The 26,433-nt window shown below is 40.4% G+C and overlaps 2 protein-coding genes across 6 annotated transcripts in view; both read right to left on the bottom strand.

The window, feature by feature from the left end:
• Positions 1-4,253, bottom strand: part of crtc3 (CREB regulated transcription coactivator 3) — a 51,324-nt gene extending 47,071 nt beyond the window's left edge. For 3 of the 5 annotated variants that reach the window (XM_086106325.1, XM_086106326.1, XM_086106327.1), the window contains exon 1: positions 3,032-4,253. In XM_086106325.1, the coding sequence (XP_085962451.1) occupies positions 3,032-3,163 (132 nt within the window). In that variant the 5' untranslated portion in view covers positions 3,164-4,253. The remainder of the gene's footprint in view (positions 1-3,031) is intronic. The other 2 variants (XM_086106323.1, XM_086106324.1) reach the window with 2 other exon arrangements.
• A 783-nt stretch (positions 4,254-5,036) lies between these two features.
• Positions 5,037-26,433, bottom strand: part of iqgap1 (IQ motif containing GTPase activating protein 1) — a 46,558-nt gene continuing 25,161 nt past the window's right edge. The window contains exons 6-37 of the mRNA XM_086106322.1: positions 25,677-25,744; positions 25,157-25,270; positions 24,520-24,698; positions 23,930-24,017; positions 23,694-23,851; positions 23,529-23,613; positions 22,853-23,016; positions 21,952-22,112; positions 21,738-21,862; positions 21,351-21,514; positions 18,325-18,415; positions 18,057-18,224; positions 16,986-17,128; positions 16,737-16,907; positions 16,391-16,474; positions 16,226-16,297; positions 15,105-15,174; positions 14,666-15,030; positions 13,600-13,763; positions 12,452-12,676; positions 11,304-11,444; positions 11,120-11,204; positions 10,264-10,496; positions 10,025-10,157; positions 9,770-9,872; positions 8,674-8,809; positions 8,496-8,583; positions 7,945-8,154; positions 7,690-7,856; positions 7,478-7,597; positions 6,361-6,469; positions 5,037-6,243 (exon numbers count right to left, since the gene is read on the bottom strand). Coding sequence (XP_085962448.1) covers positions 6,130-6,243; positions 6,361-6,469; positions 7,478-7,597; positions 7,690-7,856; positions 7,945-8,154; positions 8,496-8,583; positions 8,674-8,809; positions 9,770-9,872; positions 10,025-10,157; positions 10,264-10,496; positions 11,120-11,204; positions 11,304-11,444; positions 12,452-12,676; positions 13,600-13,763; positions 14,666-15,030; positions 15,105-15,174; positions 16,226-16,297; positions 16,391-16,474; positions 16,737-16,907; positions 16,986-17,128; positions 18,057-18,224; positions 18,325-18,415; positions 21,351-21,514; positions 21,738-21,862; positions 21,952-22,112; positions 22,853-23,016; positions 23,529-23,613; positions 23,694-23,851; positions 23,930-24,017; positions 24,520-24,698; positions 25,157-25,270; positions 25,677-25,744 — 4,498 coding nt within the window. The 3' untranslated portion in view covers positions 5,037-6,129. The remainder of the gene's footprint in view (positions 6,244-6,360; positions 6,470-7,477; positions 7,598-7,689; positions 7,857-7,944; positions 8,155-8,495; positions 8,584-8,673; positions 8,810-9,769; positions 9,873-10,024; positions 10,158-10,263; positions 10,497-11,119; positions 11,205-11,303; positions 11,445-12,451; positions 12,677-13,599; positions 13,764-14,665; positions 15,031-15,104; positions 15,175-16,225; positions 16,298-16,390; positions 16,475-16,736; positions 16,908-16,985; positions 17,129-18,056; positions 18,225-18,324; positions 18,416-21,350; positions 21,515-21,737; positions 21,863-21,951; positions 22,113-22,852; positions 23,017-23,528; positions 23,614-23,693; positions 23,852-23,929; positions 24,018-24,519; positions 24,699-25,156; positions 25,271-25,676; positions 25,745-26,433) is intronic.

Raw genomic sequence — 26,433 nt, 5'->3', positions numbered from 1 at the left:
TATTCGAGGCATTGTCGAACACTGCAGTCAATTATATAAACACTAATAATAATTTTAAGAGTATAGATACACGATAAATTGAGAATTTCATGAGTTGACTAATGTCCTAAGTAACTTAAAGACACTTCGAACCACTTTTACCCTCTGTGTTTATGTGCTTACTGTACAAATGAATCTGCCGCTGTCCTTGTGTCCAGAGCTGTCTGCTCAAATTTTTTTGGTTAATCCAAGACTTTAAACCAGCAAAAATAACAATTGTGAAGCACTTAAAAGCACCCAGGAATAATTCAATCACCATGACCTGGCTGTCTTGACCTAATACCATCCGACTTTTTCAAAACAATTGTGAAATCAGTTGAAACCAAGTTACTGCAAAGAATAAATAAAAGATAACAAAAATTAACAACTGGATGAACCAAATCTTCCTTCAGCTCAACCAAAACAAAATAGAGGTACCGGTACATTTTTTCAGCATGCTTTGACAAAACAATTGCCATTACTGTCTTTAGAAACCAAAGACAAAGTCCAAAATCTTGGGGTGCCGATAGACTCAGACCTGACTTTCATCAATCACATTAAATCAATCACTAAAAACATTTAGCAGCTGAAAAACGTATCCAGACTGAAGGATGAAAAACGGTTGCACCAATACCAGTATGGAACTGTGAATTTTAGCTGGCAAAAAAGACAATACCATAATTCCCAACTGCGAACGCGCTCCAACTCTGTGTCAGACGGGGCAGAGTTGCCATCGAGAATTTCGGGGAAATGTGTGCATTTTCTCGAATGGCTAGTCCTGGGCATCACGACCGGCTCGCTCGCCCCTGTCGGCAATTGATTTTGTTTTTGTTTTCTGCTGGACACCGCCGTCGACTGAGTTTCGGCGCATCAACAATAACTTTTCAACACATGACGGCTGCAACACCGCCGTCAATGATTATTTTTCGTCAAGTGATGGCCACGACGATGCATATTCCCGGGCCAGATTTTGTTTGCAGCCCATCGCTGGTGTTTGCTATCTGACAGAAGGCGAAAGCCCATCAGTGACATGTGCCAGCCAATTCCATACTTTTCATGCAAATAAAGAAATAAATATCTGAGTCTGAATTTTTATCCCAGTATTTTAAAAAGGATGGTGCTTGCAAATTTTAGCCAGCTTTTTCGATCACACTCATTCACATGAGATTTATAAAAATAGTGCTGCTGCATATTGGTATTTATCTGTTTCCTGATTATTGTGGGAAATCATGATTGTGCTCCCCATTTGGAGGTGGAAATTTTTGTCGCTCAATTATTGTGGTCGACTTAGCCGAGTTGGCCCATTTTTCCCGGCGCAAATAGCAACATAAGAATAATAATAACATGATTAATTTAATTTGAGCAAATTTGTTATTTCAGAAGTGTGTATCAAACCTCTTTGTACTCATCAGCAGCCAAGAAGTAACTCTCAGCTTCCAAAAGGCTGGCGACTCCGGATTTAGGACAATTGCACATGAAACATTTAGCCATTTTTTGAAACACTAAACTGATCAATTTAGTACTGTACAGTATAATAAAGTGGCATGTCATTTTGCCAGCTAAAATTCACGGTACGACACTGGTACCAGTAACTTAATGCAACACTAGAACACATTGTGACCACAGATGTAGGTTGGCTTAACTGTGACAAATGCCTTGAGTTTTTATGATTTTGCGGCAATACATCACAACAATAGATTTTAAATACAAGAATCAGGATTTCATAGAAATGTAGACTTGCTGTTATAAGCTGAGAACATTTATGTGTGCTCAATATTTGGATGTTTTGTTTTGTTTTTGTAGACAACTGACTTAATTGTAACTATGATCTCAGTGTGTAAACCATCGGCATCACCAAATTCTGCCACATTCGATTGCTCCTTGTTTGCGGCTCTTGCCACTTTTGCCTTCAAAAACATAAAAGCAAACTGGGTCGTGATTACATAATTTGACATGTCCATCGAAAAAAAAATTTTTTCTTTAAACTGTCTACATTCACAACACATCTGGACTGTTTTCTTTGTGGAGGTATAAAGGCAAATTGTAGAAATATTACAGCTGTCCAAATAATTCTGTATCTAACTAAATTAAATTGAATTGTTGAAAAGACAGCTAAAATAACAGTGACTGAACAAACGCACAATTATAACTGAAGTAGTCATCAGTAATTATGAGAACGCGAAGTTTTTGTTTAACTTGTGTGGCAAAATAGCAAGTCGTTGTGCCCAAATTAAGGTAAAACTTAACATTCCATAATTAAGAACGTATTTCTATTATGTATATAATCCCGATACAAACCAAAAGTTGTGAAAATATCACGGTTAAGGGTAAAGTATGAGCTTTAATGGAGACTTCTTTCTTCTTACTTTTTTTCTTTTCTGATTATATCTAATAAATCATTTTTATATCAAACACATAACGGGGTAGGACTAGATAGGTTTTTTACTTCTTCCTACTCCCTTGAACATAATAACTGTGTTGAATGAAGACTGATTTCTTTCTTTTTACTATTTTATCTACCTTATTTTCTGTCAAATTATTACTGTATATGTTTTATGTTCAATAAACAACAAACCAACCAACCAAGAACAATTCTTTGGAATTTCCACTGTCCCAATGGAGCATCACAGAGTTCAAACGGAAGGGATTCAGCCAATTGAAGTGAATGACCAGATGCAAACTCAGCACAAATCTTAGCAGATTTCACTCCCTCTGGAGTACTTGAGATGCACAGCAAGGGGAACTGATGACCCAGTGAATGCGACACTCAAACCGCTTTCCCATTTCCTGTTTTACGGACAGCGACAATTTTATAGTCTGGACTGTGTTTCACTCAAAATGATCCTTGTTGTATTCCAAACATTACGGAGAGTTCTAGGGGTTGACGGTAGCTACGGTTTAACACAGCGACGTCAATGAGAAGTACTAATTAAGCGGACACTTAGGAGGTGCATCGTTTAAATAGCAGCCAGTCTCATTCAAGAAGACAACAGAATAACAAAAGAGTATTTACCCTTGAGACCGTGAGGTCCGTCATCAGCTGCTCGAAGGCTCGCGTCTCCTCTGCTTGCTTCTGGTTATGCAGTGCAATCTTCTCACTGAACTTCCTGGGGTTCGAGCCCCCTGTGCCCGGAGAGCCGGACATTGTTCTACAACTTCAGATTCTTGGTGAGAGGAGTTGGCAGCGGTGCTTCGAATCTATTTTTCAAGGTTTCTCAGTAGGCACTCCATTGGATAAACTAAAAAATATATATACATATGTCTGCATTTAAAAAGAGCACACATTCCTTGTGGATCAACGTTTGAATAATGGAGAAATGGTTAAATAAATTTCTATATGGCGTATTCGCAAATATTAAGTGTTTGCAAGTCAAAGTCGATGACTTTCACTGAAAAATAAATTCTGACAGGGATATTTCGATAAAGCCAAGTTAATGACACAACAGAACTTCATATTGACACATTGCCAGCGGCCACTTGGATGAGTTTGACGTTGACATAGCTGTCAAAGCTAACAACATAATATGGAGGTGAACGGATAGAAAAAGCGCTGCAGCTAGTCGCTAGGTTAGCTAAACTGGTGTCAAATCCGTCCGGACCATCTTGCACCAAAGCACTTTACCAACTTGTCGAGACAATACTTCGGCAAATAGTTGGCAGACATGTATGTGTGCTCGCTTCTCTCAAGATCTTTAGTTCTTCTACTAAAGAAAGTAGTGTCCCGTTAGCAAACACCTTGCTAACAACGTTAGCTCAATTCCCAAGCAATGGAGCCAAGCTTTTCTCGCTAAATTGTATTTCAACAAGTGTCCGCTGGTCTTATCCAGACTCACTCAGTGTCGAGTTTCTCTGACCACGAAGGAAGCAAAAGCTCGTCTACGCACGCAACTGTACGCACTTGTAGCGGGGGTACAGTCCACAAATTCTCACTTTAACATCTAGATTACAGTGAAGTCGATCTTTGCGTTAATCCACGGGAAGCAGTTAGAGACCTCAAACTCCGACCCGATGACTCCATGAAGAGAAACAAGCGACGCCGAAGGTTAATACTCATTTCCTCCACACAGATTGAGCCCAATTCTTCTGCCGGGTTGCCGCATTCTGTTTCACCACATCAACTGTCAGTTGACACGGCTTGAATAAGCAGGTCTGACCCGACGTCTTGTCATCCCCAGTCTCTCAGTCTCTGATGCGAGAAAAACATTGCCCTGTTAAATTCCATCGATTCGCCCGAAGACCACACGGAGGCGACAACGGCAGGCCTTCGTTAGAAAATCATTTGGGTGACAGCAGAACGTTCACACTGCAGTTCTGTAATAATAACGCGATGTTTATGGCCTTGTTTCTGACAACGTTAATTCGGCATAGCATTTTCTGTTAAGCAATGAAATAAAGGTAAATTACGTTTACCGTAATTGGCATATTCAAAGACATCACATACTGTACTGTTCATTCTTACGGACATACACTGTTGGTTCCTTGCAAGTAAATCACGTCATCACTTGTGTGCAAATTCTGAGTATTTGCGTTAAATTGTTTTTATGGTATAACTGTACACCACACTTAAAATGACAACACTGTACAAAGTGATTAAATATTGAACTCTCAAGCACTACTATAGCTTTTTAAAACGGACTTGCATTCAAAACAGTCTGCAAAACAAACGTCAGATTGGGGCGGAGGGGGTGCGGGCGACATTACATAACGATCGTTATTTTAAAACTAGGCACATAAAATACAATGAACAAAGAGCATTCGCCTCTCATCGGGACTACACTACATAACACTAAATACTGACATTCTGTCATATAAAGTCAAAAGTGGAATGAAAGGCAACTTGATCCCTCAGATATTCACATATGTATAACAAGAGACATTATAGAGTGACATATCTACTGGATCTTCTGAATGTAATACAGTACTGCACATCTTCCCAGTTCAATGTATATGGTCTGTAAAAGCTTTCCAAAATGAATGACACTATAATACTCACTGACAAAAACTAAAATAGAAATTAATTAAAGTTAGCAGGGGTATCTTTATAAACAAGATTATTCTTCATAAAATGTGCATCCAGTCCGCATATTTGCATTCCATTTTATGTAGTACAGATGGAGACATTCTAGTTTTTTACTTTTGTGACATGAACATATTCCCTTTTACGGTATGACACAACTGAAAAACATGAGATCTGAAAAGAAATCAAATCCACTGTAAAATCAAATGCAAAATTACAAAGGAAGCAATATAAAGAAACCCAGATGACTTTCAAAGCCAGGTTATTTTTCAAGATGAAGAAAGGGAGAAGAGAAAGAAGCCATCGGGAACATGTCAGGCCATAAGTGTCTTCTCCAGAAAGGAGCCTTCGTTTTCACTTTTAGCTGCGTGTGGCTGTTTGCAATCTGCGTAATTAGATGGTAGAAGTTTACCTCAAAGATGATTAAGTTTGAACTTATTGGACGGGAAGAATATGGGACAGAGTTCCAGGTTAACAAAAGGAACTTTATGTTGCTAAAGAAAATATTTTCCTACATAGGGCAAGGTGGATCAAATCCAAATCTGTGATATAGCTTTAAAAAAAACTACTACAATGCACTGTTTCTGTTTTCTGGGGTTTCTTTTGTGTGTGTGTGTGTGTGTGTGTGTGTGTGTGTCACACAAACCATACAAATATCCAGAATGAAGTTTAGGAATAGACTTCTTCCACAACCCTGCTGAAAGAAGTGCTTATCAAGCCTCTCTCAGTCAGGTCGAGAAAAAAAAGGCTATTTTACATAAAACATCACTTTTTATAAGTAATCAATGCCTGTGCACAAGATATCAATATTGAAAGAGGGAAAAAATACAACTCTTTAACATCTGGCGTGGCAGCAGTTACATAAAATCCTCGAGCAAATACCTGTGTTATGTTGGCCGGAGTGGCACAAAGGGAGTGTTCCACTGGAAACCATGCACATATGATGATGTACACATTGAAAAAATACATTTGCAAAGGCACATAAGGCAAGTGTGTCAGGAAAGGGTTAAGACAACCAAAATCATTTAGGTCGAGGCTTTCAGTAAGCCTTCTTGTGGTCAAATCAGTCCGTTGCCTTGTTTAAACTGTTTTCGCTATTTCCCATAAAATTTCTTGTTGAGCAAGAAAATAAGCAAGTTGACATTTATTGTCGCCCTGTTGAAGAGTTTCATCACTGCCACGCCTTCGTACTGCAGTTGGAGGAGATCCTAAGAGCATTATAGGAAGCAAGGAAACAAATCAAAATCAAGCGAATCATTAACAATATCAGTACTAACAATCTGTACAATATACTTCTGTATGTAAAAGCATCTCATCGAGCATACCTGATATTCTAACTGTAATGTCTCAAAGTGGACCCCCAATAACTTAGCCTTCACGTCAAAGACTCCAACAGCCTCGGCCGGAGAGATCTCAAAAATAACATTCTTGAACCTATGAGGAGAAAAACATGAGTTTCAGTTTTCAACTTGACTCAAGAGCACCCATTGAAATATTTGACTATTCAATTGTCCCAAAAATGTCTGGTCTCACACCTTGAAAGCGAATACACACCACTTTCTTCATACAGCAGATAAACCAAATCTTTTGTGTGACTAACAAGGCCCTGTTCAATCACCAGGAATCAACACGCCAGTAATCTTAAACAATAGGGGAAACTCGGACATGATGTTTGGTTGTTGCAGGATAATGCCCCAACTCACAAAGCACGTAAGTTGTGATCAAACCGTTTTCCGGGACGGACTTTTACAACTGGAGCATCGAACTCCAAGAGGATTATGTTGAAAAATAAAAATCTGAATTCTTTCTGCCTCTTGTATTGTTCAGGTCACAAACTTCCAGGACCCACCTTGTATGGCGTTCACTTTGCATGGCAGAGTTTTAACTGGCTATGTTTTTTTGCAGTGTTCCTAAACCCACATTGGCAATATCCTTAACAGAGTGTTGCCTTTTTTTATTGTGGTCCAGCCTGAGCAATTGATGGTCAAAGGCATTCGATGTTGGGTTTTCACCCCTATAATTTACGTGCAGATGCTCCTGCAAATTCTCGGAGTCTTTTGGTGATATTATGGACCAGAGATGATGAAATTCTGAAATTACTTGCAATTATATTATTTTATTATTATTATTATTGGACTATTTGCTCACAAAGTTCTTCAAAAAATGGTGAACCTCATCTCATCCTTGCTTGTGAACAACTGAGCCTTTGGGTGGTGCTGTTTTTATCCCCAATTATGACACTCATCTGTTTCCCACTCACCCGTGGAATGTTTTTTTTTTTTAAAGCATCCATCCACTTTCCCAGTCTTTTCTTGCCCCACACCCCAGCTTTTTTGGAACATGTAGCAGGTATCAAAATCAAAATGTGTAAAGTTGCAAAATAGAATAATGCTCACCTGCCTGAACATTAAATATTGATTTGTTGCCAAGTGCTGAACTTACTGGTTAGGCTGCAGATCCTCAATTGAAATGAGTACTCCCTTCTCATATAGACGTGAGGCGGTGTATTTCTGTGCAACTTGTTTACTCTTCTTTGCCTTGTTGACACCAGGCTTTGACAACCTGAGAGGAAAATCATCATCATTCCGCATACATCAAATGATCTCTTCAATATAAAGAAGAGATCAATAAAAAAGAAAGATGAACACACTTACTTGCCCTTGCTGGCCAGGTTGTCCATGCACGTTTTAATATACTGATTGTATGAATCAATCTGCACATTGTAGAACTTGGTCTTTGAATTCAGGGCCGTGTTGGTTTGCTGCAGTTTTACGAGTTCAGCTTTTCTACGCTGGCGATAACGTCTCTGATTTCTGATGTCCTGTAATGCACGCAGGCACATTTCAAATGGGTATACAATTTACAGTTTAAGAACTGACACCAAGACGATATTGCATTTTTTTTTTCACCTTGGCTATGTCATTGATGAGGTCCTGATAGCGGTTCTCAGGATTCACTTTGCCAAGCTCTGCTAGCCGTTCCAGATTACTCCTGATCTTCTCTTTTTTCCCCTGTAACGTTAGGCCGTCGTCCACCACTGGTTTGACTTGCTTTATCTTCTCTGGAGTCTTCGCATCCCGTATGGCCCTCCTCTGCATCGCACGTTGGTATTCTGCTTCCTGTAACCACAGAACAAAATACAGTAAGTGTAGCCTCACTTTTTTTTTTTACGGTACTTTGAAGACACACACTTATATCAAAGATTTGGTGTGCTCAAAGCAAATAACGTTACACAATAGCATGAGGACAGGAATTCCCAATTTGCGGTGTGCGATGTAGTGAATTGGCAGTTGGTAAAATGATTCATGTCCAGCAAAAGGGAAATGTTCCCATTCAAATGAAATGCAATACAGATAGCGCTCTGTCTGTATGATGTCTGTCTTTTGGTGTGGGTGTGGTTTGGTTGCAGGCATAACACATTCAAACTGACAGAAAAGGAAAAAAAAGTCTGTAATATGACCTGGTCCGGACCAGCTGATGAGTCCAGTATCTCTGTCAGAGTCTCCCCAGGCTGGAACCGGATCACATCAACAATCAGCCGCTTGGTGCTAAAATTATACGGCAGAAAAAAGAAAAAAAAACATTTATGAAGCAGTTACGATAATGAAAAATACAAATATCAAATAGTATGACCTTACTTGAGTAGGAGGGTCTTGGCATCCACCTCACTATTGGCCTCACCAGGGACATCAAATTTGTTGGTCAGTGTTAGGGAAACCTCAGTCTTGCCCATTTGCTCTTTGTTGGGGTCACCGGGTGGGAGAGGATTTTCACCTGTTTAACCCAGTAAAACAACACTATCAGTAAAGAGTTGTGATATTTTATATCAGGGGTCACCAACGTTTTTTGATCCGTGACCATTTTTTGACCCCTCCCCCCAACACCCAGCACGGTCGACTTGGACGCAGTCCGCGATCTACCAGTCGACCGGGATGGGCTGGTTTGACCATCCTTAACAATATCATCTGTGATAAAATTCTGCACAGCCATTGGTCGACACACAGCTGCCTTTTATGCAGATGACATGGGTTTGATTCTCAGCCAGTGCTTCTCAATACCCATGGCCCCAGGCCCAGATAAAGGGGTAGGTTGCGTCATAAAGGACATCTGGTGTCAAAACTCTTATTCTCTCATGTGAGTAACTCCCTCTTGTGAACCCTGATATGAGCAAAAAGTCAAAACAAAGTATGTAATACTTTATTCCTGATTGCTTTTAATATCCATTCATTTTCTACCACATATCCTGTTCAGGGTCACTGGTGAGCTTGAGCCTCTCTCAGTCAACTTATGAGCATGGGGCAGGCTGGTAACAACTGAATTCAAATGTAAATTTCTCCAGTTCAGTAGTGCAAACTTATAGAGGTGGCATGTTCTTAAAATAGGCATCACTACTGTGTCACTTGTAGTATTGTGATTGGTTGATTATTGTCATTTGCCTTGGACATAGTCTGAAATATACCAAAATGGCTTCAGTCCCTAGCATTAATCTCACTGTCTTTCTCTTTTTTGTAAATATTGCATACACCTGGGTACAGAAGTATGTGAACAGTAGGCACGTTTTATTACTGCATATTATTTTGGCTCCAATACACATCCAACAATGGATTTAAAATAAAACTAACGGTACATAAAACCGACAAGTGATTTTGAGCGAGAAACTTCAGTTCTCAACTGAACTTGCAAGGCCTTCACTGCAGCCACCCTCACTCTGTGCCGAGTTTTATATCTACTCACCAATGAGAGACTCTACAGTGGGAACCTCTCCCAGGTCCTCCAGAAGCTCGTGGATGGGATCGTTGTGCTCTGGAGCAATGGCATCCTGATGGTCCAGAAGCAGCTAATAGCAAAGAACAGCCAAATCATAAGTGACAAAATATGAAATTGAGATTATTTTCAGATGATAAAACAATTGGTTACAGCGGAGGAAAGCCCATAATGGGGGCCATTTTAAAAAGATGTACAAAGACATTGAGGCACAACCAAACTCACCGTGTGTGTGTTAATCATCTCTCCAATAGAGATGTAAATGACAGGTTTGGTGACAGTGACCAGGTCAGAGTACTGATCCACATTGAATTTATCTTCAAGTGAGGGGACGTCGCAGGCTGTCAAAAAATATCGCCTGTAAAGCGAGAGGAAATACGCAACAATGTAACATTTGACAACTGTGAACAACAAATCACAAAAGGATGTGCAACATTTTTTTAAGATAGAAATAAATATCGCACCTGAACTTTTGATAAGAGTTGCTGAGATATTCATTGATGGGATTCAGGTGGGCATTATCTCCGAGAAACATCTTGTTGGAGGCAGCGTGCTGCAGCATTTTGGCTACGGAGCCCAAGTTTCGGCGCTGCTCAGTAGTGAGTTGGCCACCTGCTGACATCTCAATGATGTCAAAGGCATCGGGGGCAACAATTGCCGGGTTCATGTAACGGTAATACAAAAGGTTCCCCACGATCTGAAAAAGCAAAATGGTTCCGTTACAAGGAGGTCAGTGTGTAGGATTCCAATGCAATTTTTAATGTCTGTCCCGTACGTAAATTCTCTCCACTAATATTCTGAAGATTTCGGATGTGGTTTTGCAAGAGGAGGAAGGGCTCCTGAAATGTATCGGAACACAACTTGTGCAGAAAGAGGAAGAGGGCAGAGAGCTGAATGAGCAAGCTCACCTTGAGACAACAGCTAGAGTGTGGAGAGAAAGGTACGCTTCGACACAGAGGGATTGGCAAGGTGGGAAAAAAAGCAGAAAGGCAAGAGACACAAAAACATTATTTAACTGATTATGAAACAGGAAGCAGATAAGAACAGCGAATGGAGGAAAGCAGCTGCAGAATGTTACACAGCCGATTCATTAGTAAAAGGATCACAGGTCCAAGACTTGCTGTGGTGGAAAATGTGGAATTGGGACAGGCTGGGTGGTAGGTGGGTTTCCGAGCACCCTGACAGGGATTAACTCCCTAAAACTGATATGTCTATCCTGAGTATAAAGTGAACATTCTGCTATTTTTGTAATTAGTTTGAAGCGATGCTTTAAAGGCTGTGGCTCGTAAAACAATGTAAGGATGAATACAGTCAGCAAACCTTCAGCAGTTCATCCTCGGTAGCATCTGGGAACTTCTCGTGGAGGGTGTCTTTAAGGACTTTGGAGATGAAACGCATCCCATAGCTAAAGAACACATTATTGGACAGTGTGAGGCACGTGCATTTTAACTCAAGTTAACTATGTGTGGTTTGAATCATCTGACTAAAGCTAATATACACTTACGGAATTTTATCAACAGAAACAATTATGGCAGAAAGGAACTTGTCGGTGACTGTCTTCATGCTCTTGATGGAGGCTTCCAATCTATTCCGAACTTCTTCATGGGACATTGCTTGCTCAGGCGTGACATCATATGGCAGCTTACTGTGGACGACACATGGGCAGAAAAAGACATTCTGAGATTATCTTTGGCTGGTTTTTGATATAGTTTTCAAAAGGAGTTTTGAACATCGAAATGTTCACAACTTTTTAGCTGCCCATTTCCAAAAGTGTTTTTGATTGAGCTATTCTGAACTTTGATGAATTGCCTTTGACAGTCTGAATTGTTCACTGCATGGACAAGCATACACTAATCTTCTAAATTAATTACTACAGACGCTGACTGAACATGGTTTCACAGAATATGAGCAATGAGGGATAGCTGAGAGTGAACATGGCAGATAGCACAATAAGGAAAAGAAAATACACTGTTAGACAGAGAAACTGTATATGTTTTATGTTCAATAAACAAACCAAACCAAACTTGAAGAATGTCAGACTATAGACCCATCAAACAACCGTCTTTGGTATATTTGAAAGAGCAAATAAACTTGGACATCAAGGAAAGCTATGAGTAGAAACGTGGCAAATTAAGATCAATTGCCAGCAATAGAGATACTCTAAGTGGAGGAAATTGGTGGGACTCCTCGAACGACACCCACGGGAAATTGACCCATAGATATTAAGTCAGGTAAGTCAAGTGTAATTCAGCAAGTTGCTGAAAAAGTGCTGACGAAACACAGGAAAACACAATCCAAAGTAGTCATGGAAACAACATCCGTACTCGCTATTGGCTCAAGCATATGATAGCCACTGGCTCATTTGTAGGAGACACGACCATACCCTCAAAAAAGGTGGATTTGAGCGAGGCACAAAATAGTGAGAGTAAAGGCATCCTCTATTTCCGCCACAGACATGTTATTAAGACACCTGGAGACTGTTTTAAATACTGTACTGAAAAAATACATTTGTACGTTGTTTTCATGCACAGATTGACTTAAATCAAGTCATGTACCGTTTAAATTTTGACTTGGGTCAATTTGTCCATTTCATGGTAAAATCTGCTCAACCATCACTTAAATTGCAACGCTGACAATCTTCCCCTATCTCACCTGGCCTCTCCAGTCTGCGTTTCCATCTGGTTGACCCAGCTCTTGTAGATGTCCACTGGGTCGGTCTTGATGTTTAGCGTTTTGTCATCCATGATCTCCTTCACAACCGGTGCCAAGATCTGTCTCAGGGCATTCTGGCCTCTCGTACCTCGGTGGAAACTTACCACCATCTTTATGACAGTCGGATTTCCTGTGACAATCTCCTTCATCTGGTCAACTTTTGACCTACAGACAGTTAAGGAACACAGGGGGTTATGCAACACCTTTTTGATTCCAAATTTGTCCTTTAATATTACAGAATACATAATGTTTACATTTATAATAATGTATTTTACCTAAGACATCATTTCTGTTGATTTAGCATTTTTGTCAGTAACATTTTAACTCAATAGTATAAACTGTCGCTCGTTTTTTACAAATGTAAACTCTATTTAAATTAGGGCTGGGACACATTTATATGGATGAATTAGTTACAGTTTTTTTAAGCACTCCAGGCAAGCTAGGACTTTTCTCAGTGCCCTAATTCCTGGCACGCCTGTGACACTGACTCAAAAGAAGTGACGTTCACAAGCCAGAACGTTCATCTGACAAATACAAAAAGCTTTTTTTTAAATGCCCGGAAGACCATAATTAAACAAATTGAGCAACCAAGACTTTGCATATTACAGAGGCACTTCAAGCCTGTGCTATCACATGAATGCAAAACATGTCGCAACTAGAATGGACACTGTTGCTCATGTTAGCGGCAACAGTAAGAGAAAGGCCAGTTTGTCTGTTGTCTGTTTGTAAGCGGCCATGATTTTATTGAATCACACTAAAATGTTGAACCTGTAGACATGTATTGCAATAGTGATTTTTGCTGAGGACAAAGTGTTTGAGTTTGCAAAACAAAATTTAATATCTTTGATACAGCCAACTTGAATTTATGATTCTAGAGCAATTGGGAACATTATCCTTAAGTTCAGATTGAAATCATCTTCTTGTCATTGAACTTTATTGAAAAAGAAAAACCTGAATCTGTTTAGTAGCATTTTCGAAAATGTATTGAACTGCATTGGATAAGTTGAATACGTCCATTTCAATTCTGTGTATTTTTGTGTTCAATTTAAAAGTATATTAATTATTCATACTTCAATTAGATAACTTACTTGATTTCCTCCTGCAGGGCAGTCTTAAAGAGCTTGAGCAGCAGGTACTCCTCTCTCTGATTTGAGGCATAATTGTATAGGGTGAAGATTACAGAATCCATAAACTTTGTTGATTTATTCTGAGGCATCTGGAAGATCAGCTTGGCGAGATATGTTGGATTGGTCTGAAAACAGGTAATAACACGTGTTCTGAATGTCATTGGAGAGGTATCGTGGATACAGTCTTCACACACCAATTGGAATGCCAGGTTTTTGTGATGTTAAAAAAAGGAGACCAACTTAATCATTTCAATACGTTTTTCAATGCTGGTAACTCCAATGAATGTGTTTTCTTTTTGAGAGAGCAAATTTAAAAAAAAAGAGAATGTGATTGTACGAGTGTGCACACTCTGAATTGGGAATGTGGTTGAAATCAAACTCATGTTGTCGCACCATTAAAGAAAAAAACCCCCCTCCCCAACACATGTGTGATGTGTTAACTTTTTGACCCTAATTCTAAAAGTTTATGTTTGGCACAATCACAATACCGCTCATCACCCAAAAACACCAAACATCTAAAATGAAGCACAATGGTGGCATTATCAGGCTTGGGGACTGTGTTTCTTCATCTAAAACTGGGGCCTAAGACAGTGTGGCACAAAGCCTTCAGGCGTGTGTGAGAAAGCCTACTAGAACATCCGAACTTCATTTGTGGTTAATCAGAAGCATTTTAAATGACGGCAGTTATGTGCCGACTTCCATTTAACATTAGTTTGAATGTAACTGATTATTTAAACAAGGATGTACCGGTACACGCTTGTGCAATCTCATTATTTCAGTTTCTTTTTCATCCCCTCTGGAAAATCTATCTATTTTTGTTAAGTCGAGTTGTACATTAAAAAAAGTTTTGAAATGATGTATCCTGGTCTCATTTCTTAAATCCTGGCAATTGAACGGTGGTGTGCAGACTATTTATATCTACTCTATGACTGAAACATGTGCAAAATATGTCACGTCAACCTGTAATCTTCAGACAAATAGGCAATTCAATGATGCAATCAAAATGTGAATTGTACTATGACAGTACCTGTAATAGATAGAAGAGGTGCTGGTAAGCTTCCAATTTGACTCTCTTTTCCTTGCTCAGTGCCTTTAGACCTCCTCTGTGTTTGTTCATCATCATCATGTCTGACAGCTGACCCTTGTTTTTTTTGGTCAGCTTCTTGCTGTGTGACACCACCTCTTGCAGCGTGATTTTGTTCTTCACCAGCAGACCAATCTTGATGTCCATCAGGTTCAGGTCATTCTCCAGCTGCTGATTGGAGCGGATGTTGGTAACCACCTCCTCGCGGAGCCGCATCAGCTCCAACTCCTCTTGGAAGTCCTGGTCACTGTGATCCAACAGATGGACAAACTTCCTCACCACCGCCATCGGAGGATTTTCGGCACTGGCTGTGGTTCAGAAATTTTGTAAGTTAGTCAATGAAAAAAGATTTGTTTCCATAAAATCTGGATTTCCATCTTACTTAGCGTCTTGTAGTCGTCTCTGGCCTTGTTGGCTCTGATGAAAGCCTGAATCTTCACCACATCTTTGATCTGCGGTGAAAACATCGGTCACTGGGCCGCTCAATAGTCCATGATAGTAACAGCACAGAATCCAATCTAAATCACATAGCTAAGGCATACGAAATGAGCTCCCTGCCCCCTAAACCCCAAAGAGACCTCAAGTAAATGGTAGTGGATGTTTAAGGAAAATGTCTGTAACACAGGACGTGATTTTCACCATTCATTCAAATCCAACTGTAGACTATATTGTATTTGCTGTTGTTTTAAATGTAGCCTTCTTTTTCTTGGAAGTCGTAGGCTCCTCCTCTGTCTCCTGGCTGGGCCTTTTCCCCTTCCCAAATAAACTTTCCAAAGACATTTGTTTTTTACTCATTTTGCTAGCTAAGGTTTCATTTGAGCGGTAACCAATCACGTGACCGAGAAGCACGCCTTGACCTGCGTCAAGAGTGACATACTGTAGACCAGGGGTGCCCAACTTTTTTTGTCCCAAGGGCTACTTTTCAAAGAGCCAACCTCCGGAGATCTACCAGTCCAGTCTCAACATCTACCCCCCCCCCCCCACACACACACACACACTAATAGACAGTACCAGGGGTCCTACTTAAGATACAGATTTATGTCAACGGGAGATTCCCACACACCAAGCCCACTCTGCATAATATGTGGCGATGGTGAGTCGTTTTTTCATGCAGTTTGTATTTGTGGTGTATTTTATTTTGAAGGCACATTCAAACATTACCATAGCGACCAGAGAGTGTTGTGGCCAGATAGGACGTTCCTTGTGTCATGATTCGTGTTTATTATTATGTTCACAAAATACCGCAGTTTTCATGCAGGTCCTACCATATTATTTTGTTGTATTTATCCGCCACAACTTAAAAGGCCCTAAAAATATTGTCTGACAGTAAACCGGTCGGTGGGGTAAAAAGGTTGGGGACCACTGGTTCAAATGATATGCATTTTCACAATCCAATTAAGAATTATTTAAGAATATATTATACCTTAAATATTTCTTCTGCATGTAATGCATCATTGCACTAAACAACCCCCCCACACACACACACATTAATGTAATACTCACGTGATCCTTGAAGTACTTTAGGCGATCTCTGTACTTTTTACGAGCTTGATGCATTCGAACCATTGCTTGGATCTGAGAGGAAAAAAAGTGTCATCATTTCTGCTTAAGTAGAAAGTCTTTGCTTCTGATTGCATTGACGTTATTGCCATTGCAGCATTATTTCACCTTTACAGCCTCATCACTGTGGTCTTCTAGATACTTCTTACGGTCCTTGAAATCCTTCCTCTGTTTGTAGCCTTTCCAGTGAGCCTGGAAGAAAAATAATCAGAGGGCTAAATGTATGAGAGTGGGACGAAGTTACAGCGTATTCTTGGCAAGTTGTTTATTATCAATATTGTAATACATTGCAATATGGATGTTTTTATTGTGTCAAAAATTAACTGCCAACATGGTGGACAGTACACAGCGTAGCTTTATCATAGTATGTGTTTCTCCCTGAAATGTTTTCAATAACAAAATACAGTAGTCTAAAGTGTTTTGTGCTGTGTATATTAAATGGATTTGATCCCACCTGTATTTGTGTAACAGCTGGCTCTTGTGATTTTAGGAAGTTCATCCGCTCCTTGTGGGCCTTCCTGACCAGGTAGCCACGACAACGAGCTTGCAGCTTGGTAATCAGCGTCTCATTGGCCAACCACAGCTGCTCTCGATTGTAAGCTGTGGTTACCCCTGAAACTACAGACTGTGGGAGTAATGGAAAAAAAAAATTGAAAACAGCTGAACAGCTGGGATGATGCAGCGCTGCACAGGTACAACATACCTGAATGTCCTCCTTGTTGAGCTGCGTGTTGTTTTGTACAAAATCCTCTGGTTGCACCCAGGTACCCTCTTTTGTATTCAGGTTGTAATAGTAGTTGTGTCCACCTTTCACCCAGTGTTGTACCCACTCGCTGCCATTATCGCCTGGATATCATAACAGAGTTTAAAACAGAGATAAATATTCAATCTTAATGTATGGTAGTCTTATATAAAAATTCACAGTTGGGAATATAACTTCTGGATACAAGATTGGACAATCTTAAAAAGGCTTGGTTGTACAGTGTGCTACATGTTATGTTGACTATATGTTGACTATATGTTGAGCAGCATGTCCCTTTCAGTCGATCAAGAACCTGAAGCATTGCATACAGAATGCCACTGACGGCCCTGACTGAAGACCCACACCACTTCCAGTAGAAAACATCTTGTGCTCCCATCTCATACACATATGCAATCGTCTCTAAATTTTATCTTTATAAGCCTAAATGCCTCCAAGGACACCTTTATTATGTCTGGCTATCTGACTGTAGATACTTTGTACATTATGTAGCAAAAATAATGAGACACCCATCTTCATCCATTAGTTATTCATTCATGGTTAGACTTTGTGAAGCAGTTTGGGAAACGCTTCTTTGTCTTGAAACAGAGAACAAAGCTGAATTAATTTGGTGAGAAAGAACTTGGCTAATATTGCACGACAGGCCGTCCGGTCCAACTGCCTGATGGGATGAATTGGCAAAATATTCCCACGGGCGCAAAACAATGTTGTGGATTGTCTTTCCAAAAGAGTGGATAGACTTTTCTATACAGTGTTGAGTTAGTGTACAGTGCTAGTACACATTTAACTCCGATTTGACGGCTGCATTTCGACTCCATATTGTGGGTGTGAATCATATATCATGTGTATATATATCAATCATATATACACACACACACACACAGAAAGAGAGAGAGTCCAGAAAAGTACTACAGCCTTATTCGGCAATCTGTGTGGAGTACATATGTTATACACAGTATTTGTGACTAAAATGTCATCAATGTAATTCTTAACGATATTTGGTTCTGCCCTCACCATCTTTCTTCTTTACTTCTTTGACTTTGGTCAAGTCCTCTTGGTATGTCTGTGCACATTCAGAAGTGACTCCATATAGTCCTGCCCCAGGGTTACGCAGAGCTGTGACAGTCTGAGCTGCATCGCCAGTATCCACCGCCTCATTTATGGCATGAATAGACTGAGAGACTGATAACACAAATAAAGCATTACAAAAAACAAGCGAGCACAATGTCTACTCTTTCTAATCTTCCAAATGTATGTAGCATGAACAAATGTGTGTGCTTACACAAAAAGGCGTCCTTTGTGTCCTGGTTAGCCTTGAGAATAGCATCTTGGATCTCATCCAGCCAAAGCACAGCAGAAGGATCTTGTGTCTCCTGGATTGACATTGGAAAAAATGCTGAGCATGCAAAAGAACTAACTAAGGATGTAACAAAAAAAACCCGATTTGGATCAGAAAATGGCTTTTGATTTCAAAGATGCGGGTGCACAGAATGGAATCATTCCACTTTAAAATATTTTGAGATATTTATCGAATCATCTTTTATTGGAGCAATATATAGTATCTTTAAAAGAAATGCCACGTTTACATTTTTCACTTTAAAAAATGTCCTTGAATCGTATTGAATCTTCATTCTTGAAACCCCAAGTACCATCTTAACTGCTTAATTTTTCATTTTGTGCTTCACAATGTGTCTACATAATGAGCAGTTGTATTCTTTTTTCCATTCAGCCTTTGAATACATTTTTTTTTTAAATTCCTAATTTGGGTTGCCTAAGCAAACTGCAAAATTCAATTTTAGTTTTTAATTGATTTTCCAATTAAAAACATTATAATGCTTCAAAAACTGTTGTGATTTTTTTTAAATATAATATGTATGGTAAGGAAGCAAAGTTTGTATAATTTGCAGTCACTGCCAAAACATTTGGCCACATGTGCTTCTGCACAGCCAACAATATTAGGCACGTCTTCTTAATCCAACCAGACCAACCAATAAAAGAGGGGTAGCTAATGTATTATCATGCACAGAAAATACAATATAATATTTCATTTGAAACCTTGGTGAAAAAAAAAGCCGTTCGGGTCACACCAATAAGCCACATTAGATACTGTAATAACCGTTGACTGTATCCAGATGGCGCACTCCTTCTCTACGCGGGGCACTTCTGCCCTCAATCTAACAGCCACCTCATTTGCGACCAGTCCGCCCCCTTCTTTTTGTGCTGCACGGCAGAGAGGAAAGGAGAGGAGGTGTGCGCGTTCGAGGAAGGGGCGTGTGAGTCAAACTGACACCTGATCTAAAGTCCAAAGAGGCAGGCAGCTACTAACATCTGTAGCAGCATGCAGCTGAGGGTCTAGCAAATGCTGTCTTTGCAGTAGGTAAAGTTAAACTTGATTGGTCTTTCTATGTTTGCAGTTGGTGTTTTACATAGTATTTGCAGATGGTGAATAATGACTGCTGGAGGCACCTAGTCAGGGTGTGGCGCCTGAGCAGTGAGGCAACTGGTGCAATAACGGTGGCGCAGTTTGTTACATATAACCAACATGCCATGCAGCTAAAGAGGAAGTGAAAGTTGGAAGGGCAGAAAATAATAACTCATCTTCCTAATTGTGCTTGTATGCTACTGCCGCTTGCAGCCTTAGAAGCCACAAACTGTTTTTTTAGAAAAATTTAAATCAGTAGAAGTCTACTTGCAGATGCACGAATAGAAGAATTGTTTAATAAATGCCAGTTTGTGACAGCAGCATGTAAATTTTCAGAGGGATCGCAGACTTTATAGAGCTTGTTAGGAAGCTATCTCTAGGCAGAACTTCCCACCGTTTATCCAGGCCCAACCAAAGTCACAAACACCTTCTCTCTCCCCAACACCTCTAATATTGCAGAGGTAATCAGGAACCAACAAGAACTATGTGTTGTTTCATCTCATGTGACCTCGGATCACCTTCAGCTTGACTCCAACTCCAACAGCTTTGAATATTCACTCGAAGCAGAGCAAAGCCCCATCAAGCCTCAGAAAGCTTAACTTTGCATTGTTCTAACCACATCTTTTTTTTAAAGCATATCCACCTCAAACTGCCTCACAAAAAAACAAGAAGCCTGTCCTCATGGGTGTAGCCAATCAACTGTACCAGTCAACTTTCTGTCCCTTTTATGGAAGTAAGGCTATGGAGGTTGTGCTTGTTATTTCCTGTTAAAAAGGCATGAAAATAGTTCTCTTTCAATCGCTTGTTTTCTTTGTCATGAGTTCACATATTACGTATTTCAGGGTTTGTGTGAATGCTGCTGGGGATGAGTGGGCTCCATCCACAGATTTATTGTTTCCATTTAGTTCGTTTCTGTGTGTGTGGAGGGTTGGGGCGGGCTTGAAAACAAATTCAGCAAAATTAGAGTACCCGTAATTAGATTACCGGCCAAAGTTATTAAAATGGCTTTTGAAAAATCCGGTGTCATAAATTCAAAATGTGAAATGTACTAAACAGCCGTGAGGGGGGGAAACAAGTTTAGCATGACTAAGGTCAGCAATTTATCTTCTGTGGCAGAGCAGCAAACCAAATATGGTGTGCATATGCAAAAACACAAAACAAAGAACAATGAGTCAGAGCTGATTTTGCTGGTATCAACAGTCCTTTGCTTTTGATCAAGGTTTGCAAAAATAAAACCAAAGAAAGGCATGTAAAGAAAACAACAAGTGCTGAGGAAGTGACAGGAAGCGAGAGGAAGAGATGATCACAGCATGACATCATCAGACTGCACAAGTCATGTGCTGCTCATAGGTCTGAGTCAAGCAGAGTCGTCTGAGAGTGTCACGTGTCTGTGAGCCCCTGTGATCAAATCTTCACAGTACGCATTTCGTCAGCATACTAATTGACAACCGCTTTGCTCTAGCAGAGTAACAACAGGTAACATCCATGATGTTGAGTGTCGTATCAACTAAATGTATGACGAGTCAACAAGGTAATCTTATCCAAATCCAAGCAGCAATGAGTAGCAAAGTTTAACGTTTGATAAAGGGAACCATATGCTGTCCAATATATTCTACTTGCATACGATTATTTACAATAGCCTCTTTATTAGGTTCAATCTACATTATCTATTTCTTTGTAACTCAGTCTACATTTCACATCATTAATTTGTACCTTTTTAAATTTGTGCTTCATGCCTGATTAGCGTAGCCCTTTGATAATTTGCTGTTTTTAAAAGGAATACATTATTTGGTATGATTGTTAATTTTTGTATTTGTTGCTACACTGCCTGAATGGAAACATTATTTATCCACTATGCATAATAACTGTGTTTATAATTATCTTACATGAGCCTTCTCCCTGCGGGCCTCCAGCAGTTTGTCATGGTAGTGCTGAGCAACAGATGGGTCTACATCTGTGAGCTTGGCTGATGGGTTCTGCAACATGGCCAGAGTCTTCATGGGATCCCCTTCATCCAAGGCCTCATTGATCAGTCCAATAGCTGCAATTCCTACAAAACAATATTGTTTTTAATTTTTCTTGTTAAGATAGGTTAAGTTAATAACAGACACATTTTAATGTTTTGTGTAAATACTGCAGGTGAGTGTATATTGAGGAAGATGTCTGAGCTGCTGTTCAACTGTATGGGTATGGACTTTTTTGTTGTTGTTGTTACAATCTCCAAATTATCTATTGGTTTCAATTGATCAGAAGCATTTGGTTGTGTGTCTTACGCTCATGCTCTTCCTGTACAGACATGTTGACCTGATCGATACAAGCTTGTATGTCATTCCAGGTGAGATTATCACAGCCATCCTCCCTGGCTGCTGCCTTCAGACGAATCAACTCATCCATGTACCTAAAGAACAACAGGCACAATATTACACTGTAAACCCATCTGACAATACTCAGGTCACTATCTTATGGATGCCAGCGGTGTGTACACACCTTTGTGCATATTCAGGCTCCACATTACTAAGCCCCGTGATAGAGCTAGACAGTTGTTTCCAGAGGGTGTTCCGGTCTCCAACGTCAATGGCCTCATTTATCAGCACCACTGATGACAGCATCTCAACTGCAACAAGCAGCTCTGGATGGGATAGAGAGCTCTGCGGGAGAGACAGCGAAAATTGTTCACGCTGTTCATGTCTCTTTCCCAAGGTTGAGATGAGAGTTTAAAACAAAGGGTTGCTGTCCAATGCCAAATAGGCACAACCTTCATGGTTGGTTCTATTTTTAACCAAACGTAAGCAATTGGATATCAGATTCAATAAACAGACATGTGTGGACTAGGTTGCTGACAGAACTTTTTCCCCAATGAAGTATATTCATCAAGGAGGGGTTGGCGGGCTCAGCAATGATGAAGAGCACCACCCGACACACTGCAAGCACCCATACGGTAATGACGGTAGAATCTAATCTGAATCAGTGTTGTCGTTGATGAGGCAAGGTTGGGCAGGGAGTTAAGGGTTTTTATACTTCAACTGATTTTTCTTTGCACTGAACTTGTTATGCAAGGAGGCAGAAGATTTTGTAATTTCATTGATGAGGCCATGCATCAATTTTCTATATTTTGCCGTCATTGGGGTCATAGGTAAGTTGAAACATGTGTGATGTGTCCGGAACATGTTTGGCCATCCAAATACAGTATAAAAAAGGAAAATCAAAATACACCACCATCATAAAATACAGAAAATGATTACATTGGTAAACCTGGATTCAAGCTTTCTGGTCTATTTGTGTACAGTATCAGTGCCTGGAATAACGTCAACACAGATCTTACCTAGGTGAACTGCTATTGTGTATACACTATGGTCTGTGTAAATTGTGTGCGTTTCATTGTGGGTACCTCTGGGCTTTGCTGCTGCAAGCTGGCCAGCTCTCGCTGGTAAAGATTTGCAGCACTGGGATAGACTTCAGGAAGCTGGGCGTCAGGGTTCATTAGCTCCTCGACGGTATTCTCTGGTACACCTTCCCTAATGGCAAAGTTGATGCGCTCCACAGCCTTGAGCACTACGCATATAGACAGCAAATTAAAAGGAAGGAGTTACAAATTGTATTTGCTGAAAAGAAGTCAATACTCTCCACTTCACATCATAATAAAATATCACTTGCTAAAATGAATATTTCAGAGATAATGCCAAGAACACTGTGCAAAAAGATAATATAAAAATATGGCCTTAATTAATATCATGAGCTATTATGGAGCTTCAGCAGCTTTGGTTACGCCATCAAATCAATAAAAAAACTGATGCTGATCAACAGACTTTTTGAGTCATTAATGCTGTTCCCTGCAGCTGTTGTTTTGATGCAAGCTGCGGTGTAAGACCAATTGGGAATTTTGCAGATGCTGCCTGTCATTTAATGAGTGGGAGGAATTACAGCATGGAAACCCTGAATGTAAGCGAACACGCTGTAGTACTGTTTTTACCAGAAGCCCTGATGTGATATAGGCGGGCAGAATGTTAAGACTGTTCTCTAAAGAAAACTCAGGGTGTGTGAAATCGCTTGAAGGGTGCAATTACTCTTTAAGTAGCTTTCTGCCAAGTCATTCGCCCCATTTACACCGGCCTGCAGCTCATCCTTAGTCAGCGCTTGGCCCGGAGATGCCTAGTGAGGAAGATGACGAGATGAGATTACATTCGCATCAAAGCGAGAAAGGACTTTAATAATCTCAACATGCATCCTACTAGTTCTTTGTTCTCTCTGTCAGCCACGAGTTGTTTCAGGTACCAGCCTTTGTTGTGGGCCAGCAGGTTCTGAATGCCCATGGCCTTCAATGCCTCATATAACTTATCCTCATCCCCGCTCAGCAACGCTTGTTCAGCAGCACTTAAGGCATTATTCACTGTTAGGGGGGGAAAAACATTGACTTTTTACTACACAACCAAAGGAACTTGTTGTTGAGTCTACACTAACCACTCACCATTGACTTTGTTAACGTTGCCCTGGATTTCAGCTTGAGTGAGAAGCTCATCGTAGATATCTCTCTCCGCGTCAACATTTTCCATTTGCTGTTGGAGCGCAACATCATACATTTAAATTGAATTCCATGTATTGGTGTAGCCCTAAATATGGAGTGGCTTTGCTTTAATAACAAAGCAACATACACAACCAATTAATGGGCAAAACCAATGCACAAGTGCTAGTGCATGTATCGTATTACTCCTTGACTTGCACTTCTTGGGTCACATGTATGTTTCAGTCATTGGTCAAATTAAACTTTTCTTTCCTTGAAATATTATGCAGCCCACACTAATTTCTGCTGTTAGACACAAAAAGTCAAAGTGGTCATCACACATTGCCTCCAAGACCATAAATATTACATTTCATGTTGCCCAGGTGCTTTGTGTGTTGCCTCAGGCTGCTTCACATTCAATTACATGTAGATCTTCAATCTTGGTTACAAGAATTGTATTCTCGCAAGAAAAAAGAGCTTCAGGCCACCATTCATATCTAGTGAAACATCTGTGCATCATTAACCGCACACTACTAAGGATGCACACAACATCATACCCGTTTGCGTGAACTGGCCACCTTCTCTCCCTTGGCCTGGTATAGAGTGTGATGATACTGGCGGGCGCAGTTGTGGTCCAGGTTGACCAGCATGGCATTGGGGTTTTGCATGGCCGCCATTGTGCCCTCTGGGACGCCTTGGTCGATAGCCTCGTTGATGGCGATCACAGCAGCGTGTACTGAGGGTGAAAAGGGACGCCTGGTGAAAAAGTGGCTTCACATGAATCAGGAAGGGCTTTCTTCTAATGTGGTTTATTAAAGATCATAAATATCATTGATCGGTACTGCCTTTTCGAGAATGGCTTCTTCTTTGAAAAAAAAAAAAAAGAGGGGCACAATTCTTTTTGCATTGTCATGGCATTGACGTCACTATGAGTCTTTAATAGCTTCCTTGCGGGTGCACAGTAAAATTAATGACCCCTTGGAATGCAACAACCGAAATTCATTACAGCAAGCATCCTGTCTGCTTATTTATTTAGTTGTATTTCGCCGTAAACAACCATGAAAAGGTGGTCAATGTGAATGAAAAAAATATCTCAATAAAAGATTAACATAAATGTAAACTACGTCGGTGATGGCATTTATGGGGTTAATGAAATCCCACCGCCCCCTCCCTTGACATCTGAGCAACTCTCACATGCAGCTTCATCCACGGAGAGCTCATTGGCCAGGATTCCACCAATCTTGCTGAAGGCAGGCATCTGGATCCCATACTTTTCCAGCTCGCTCTTCATGTTGTTGATCTCCTCCTCTAGGGAAGAGAAGATACGGCATAAGTAAGAGACCAATGATGGCGGGGTAAAAAGAAAAGCAAAAGCACATGGGCCTGGGAAGGGAGCTGGGACACTAGGAAGACAGACTGTCCCTGGCTTTTGTGTGATAATGTGCATTCTGGCTCTGGTTCTGGCTTTGGGACAGAGTGGAGCAGTAACTCCACACACAGGAAAAGCTCTCACAATTACTAATGACTTTCACATTTCCAGAAGCTCCTGCATACACACCAGTTTGCTGAAAAACATTAAAGCCCAACTCTGCACTTTCCATCCCAAGCACAGCATGTAGATACATTCTACACATGTGTGTTAACTGTGCCAATGTGGCCAAGTTCACAGAATCACAGACAGAGGGATACTTGTTCGCAGGTTCACAGGTCTTACCAGTGAAATCTACTTTCCCATAGAGATCCTGGATCTGAGGTGCAAGGCCCAGCTTAAACAGATACAGGCTGTAAAAAGAAGAAAGCCAAGATGGAACATCAAAATAACAGCTGCCTGACTTTGTATCATTTTATATTTTGTTTATTTTTACAAAATAAGGAGAGCAGCAACCATCTCCTCACCATGGCAACGTATTTTAGCTGTCTGTATTGGACCAGTCTGAATAGCCCTTCTGTGGCAGCGCTAACGTAATTGTTCAGAGTTGTGTGCTTTGGTTGTACAAACTCTTGCACACACTTCACGAAACAATATTTATTCAGGACAGGTTGTTATAAAGCAAACCAATTCTGTTGCCGTTCAGCACGCACTCTTGTTTTGACTCACAATTGCACTTTGTGGGTTGAATGTTTCCAGTAATTGTGTGAATGATTCCCAGCAACAAGACCTACATCTCACTATGTTGATGCTCTAATTAAAAGAATGGCAGATCCTTTTTGAACTGACTTCACACAATCACGCAACATCCATAAAAAGTCTGAGTAGATGCTCCAAATATTTTATAGTATGTACACAATAACAGTGCGGCACAGTGGTCGACTGGTTAGCACGCTGGCCTCACAGTGCAGAGGTTCAGGGTTTGATTCTACGGCCTTCATGTGTGGAGTTTGCATGTTATCCCCGTGCCTGCGTGGGTTTTCTCTGGGTACTCCGGTTTCCTCCCACATTCCAAAAACATGCGTGGCAGGTTAATGGAACA

This window comes from Hippocampus guttulatus, chromosome 3 (assembly GCF_054856545.1).
Source record: "Hippocampus guttulatus isolate MCC_2025c chromosome 3, RoL_Hgut_1.0, whole genome shotgun sequence".
NCBI lineage: Eukaryota > Metazoa > Chordata > Actinopteri > Syngnathiformes > Syngnathidae > Hippocampus > Hippocampus guttulatus.
The sequence above is the reverse complement of the archived record's forward strand: the minus strand, read 5'-3'. Positions and strand labels throughout refer to the sequence as shown.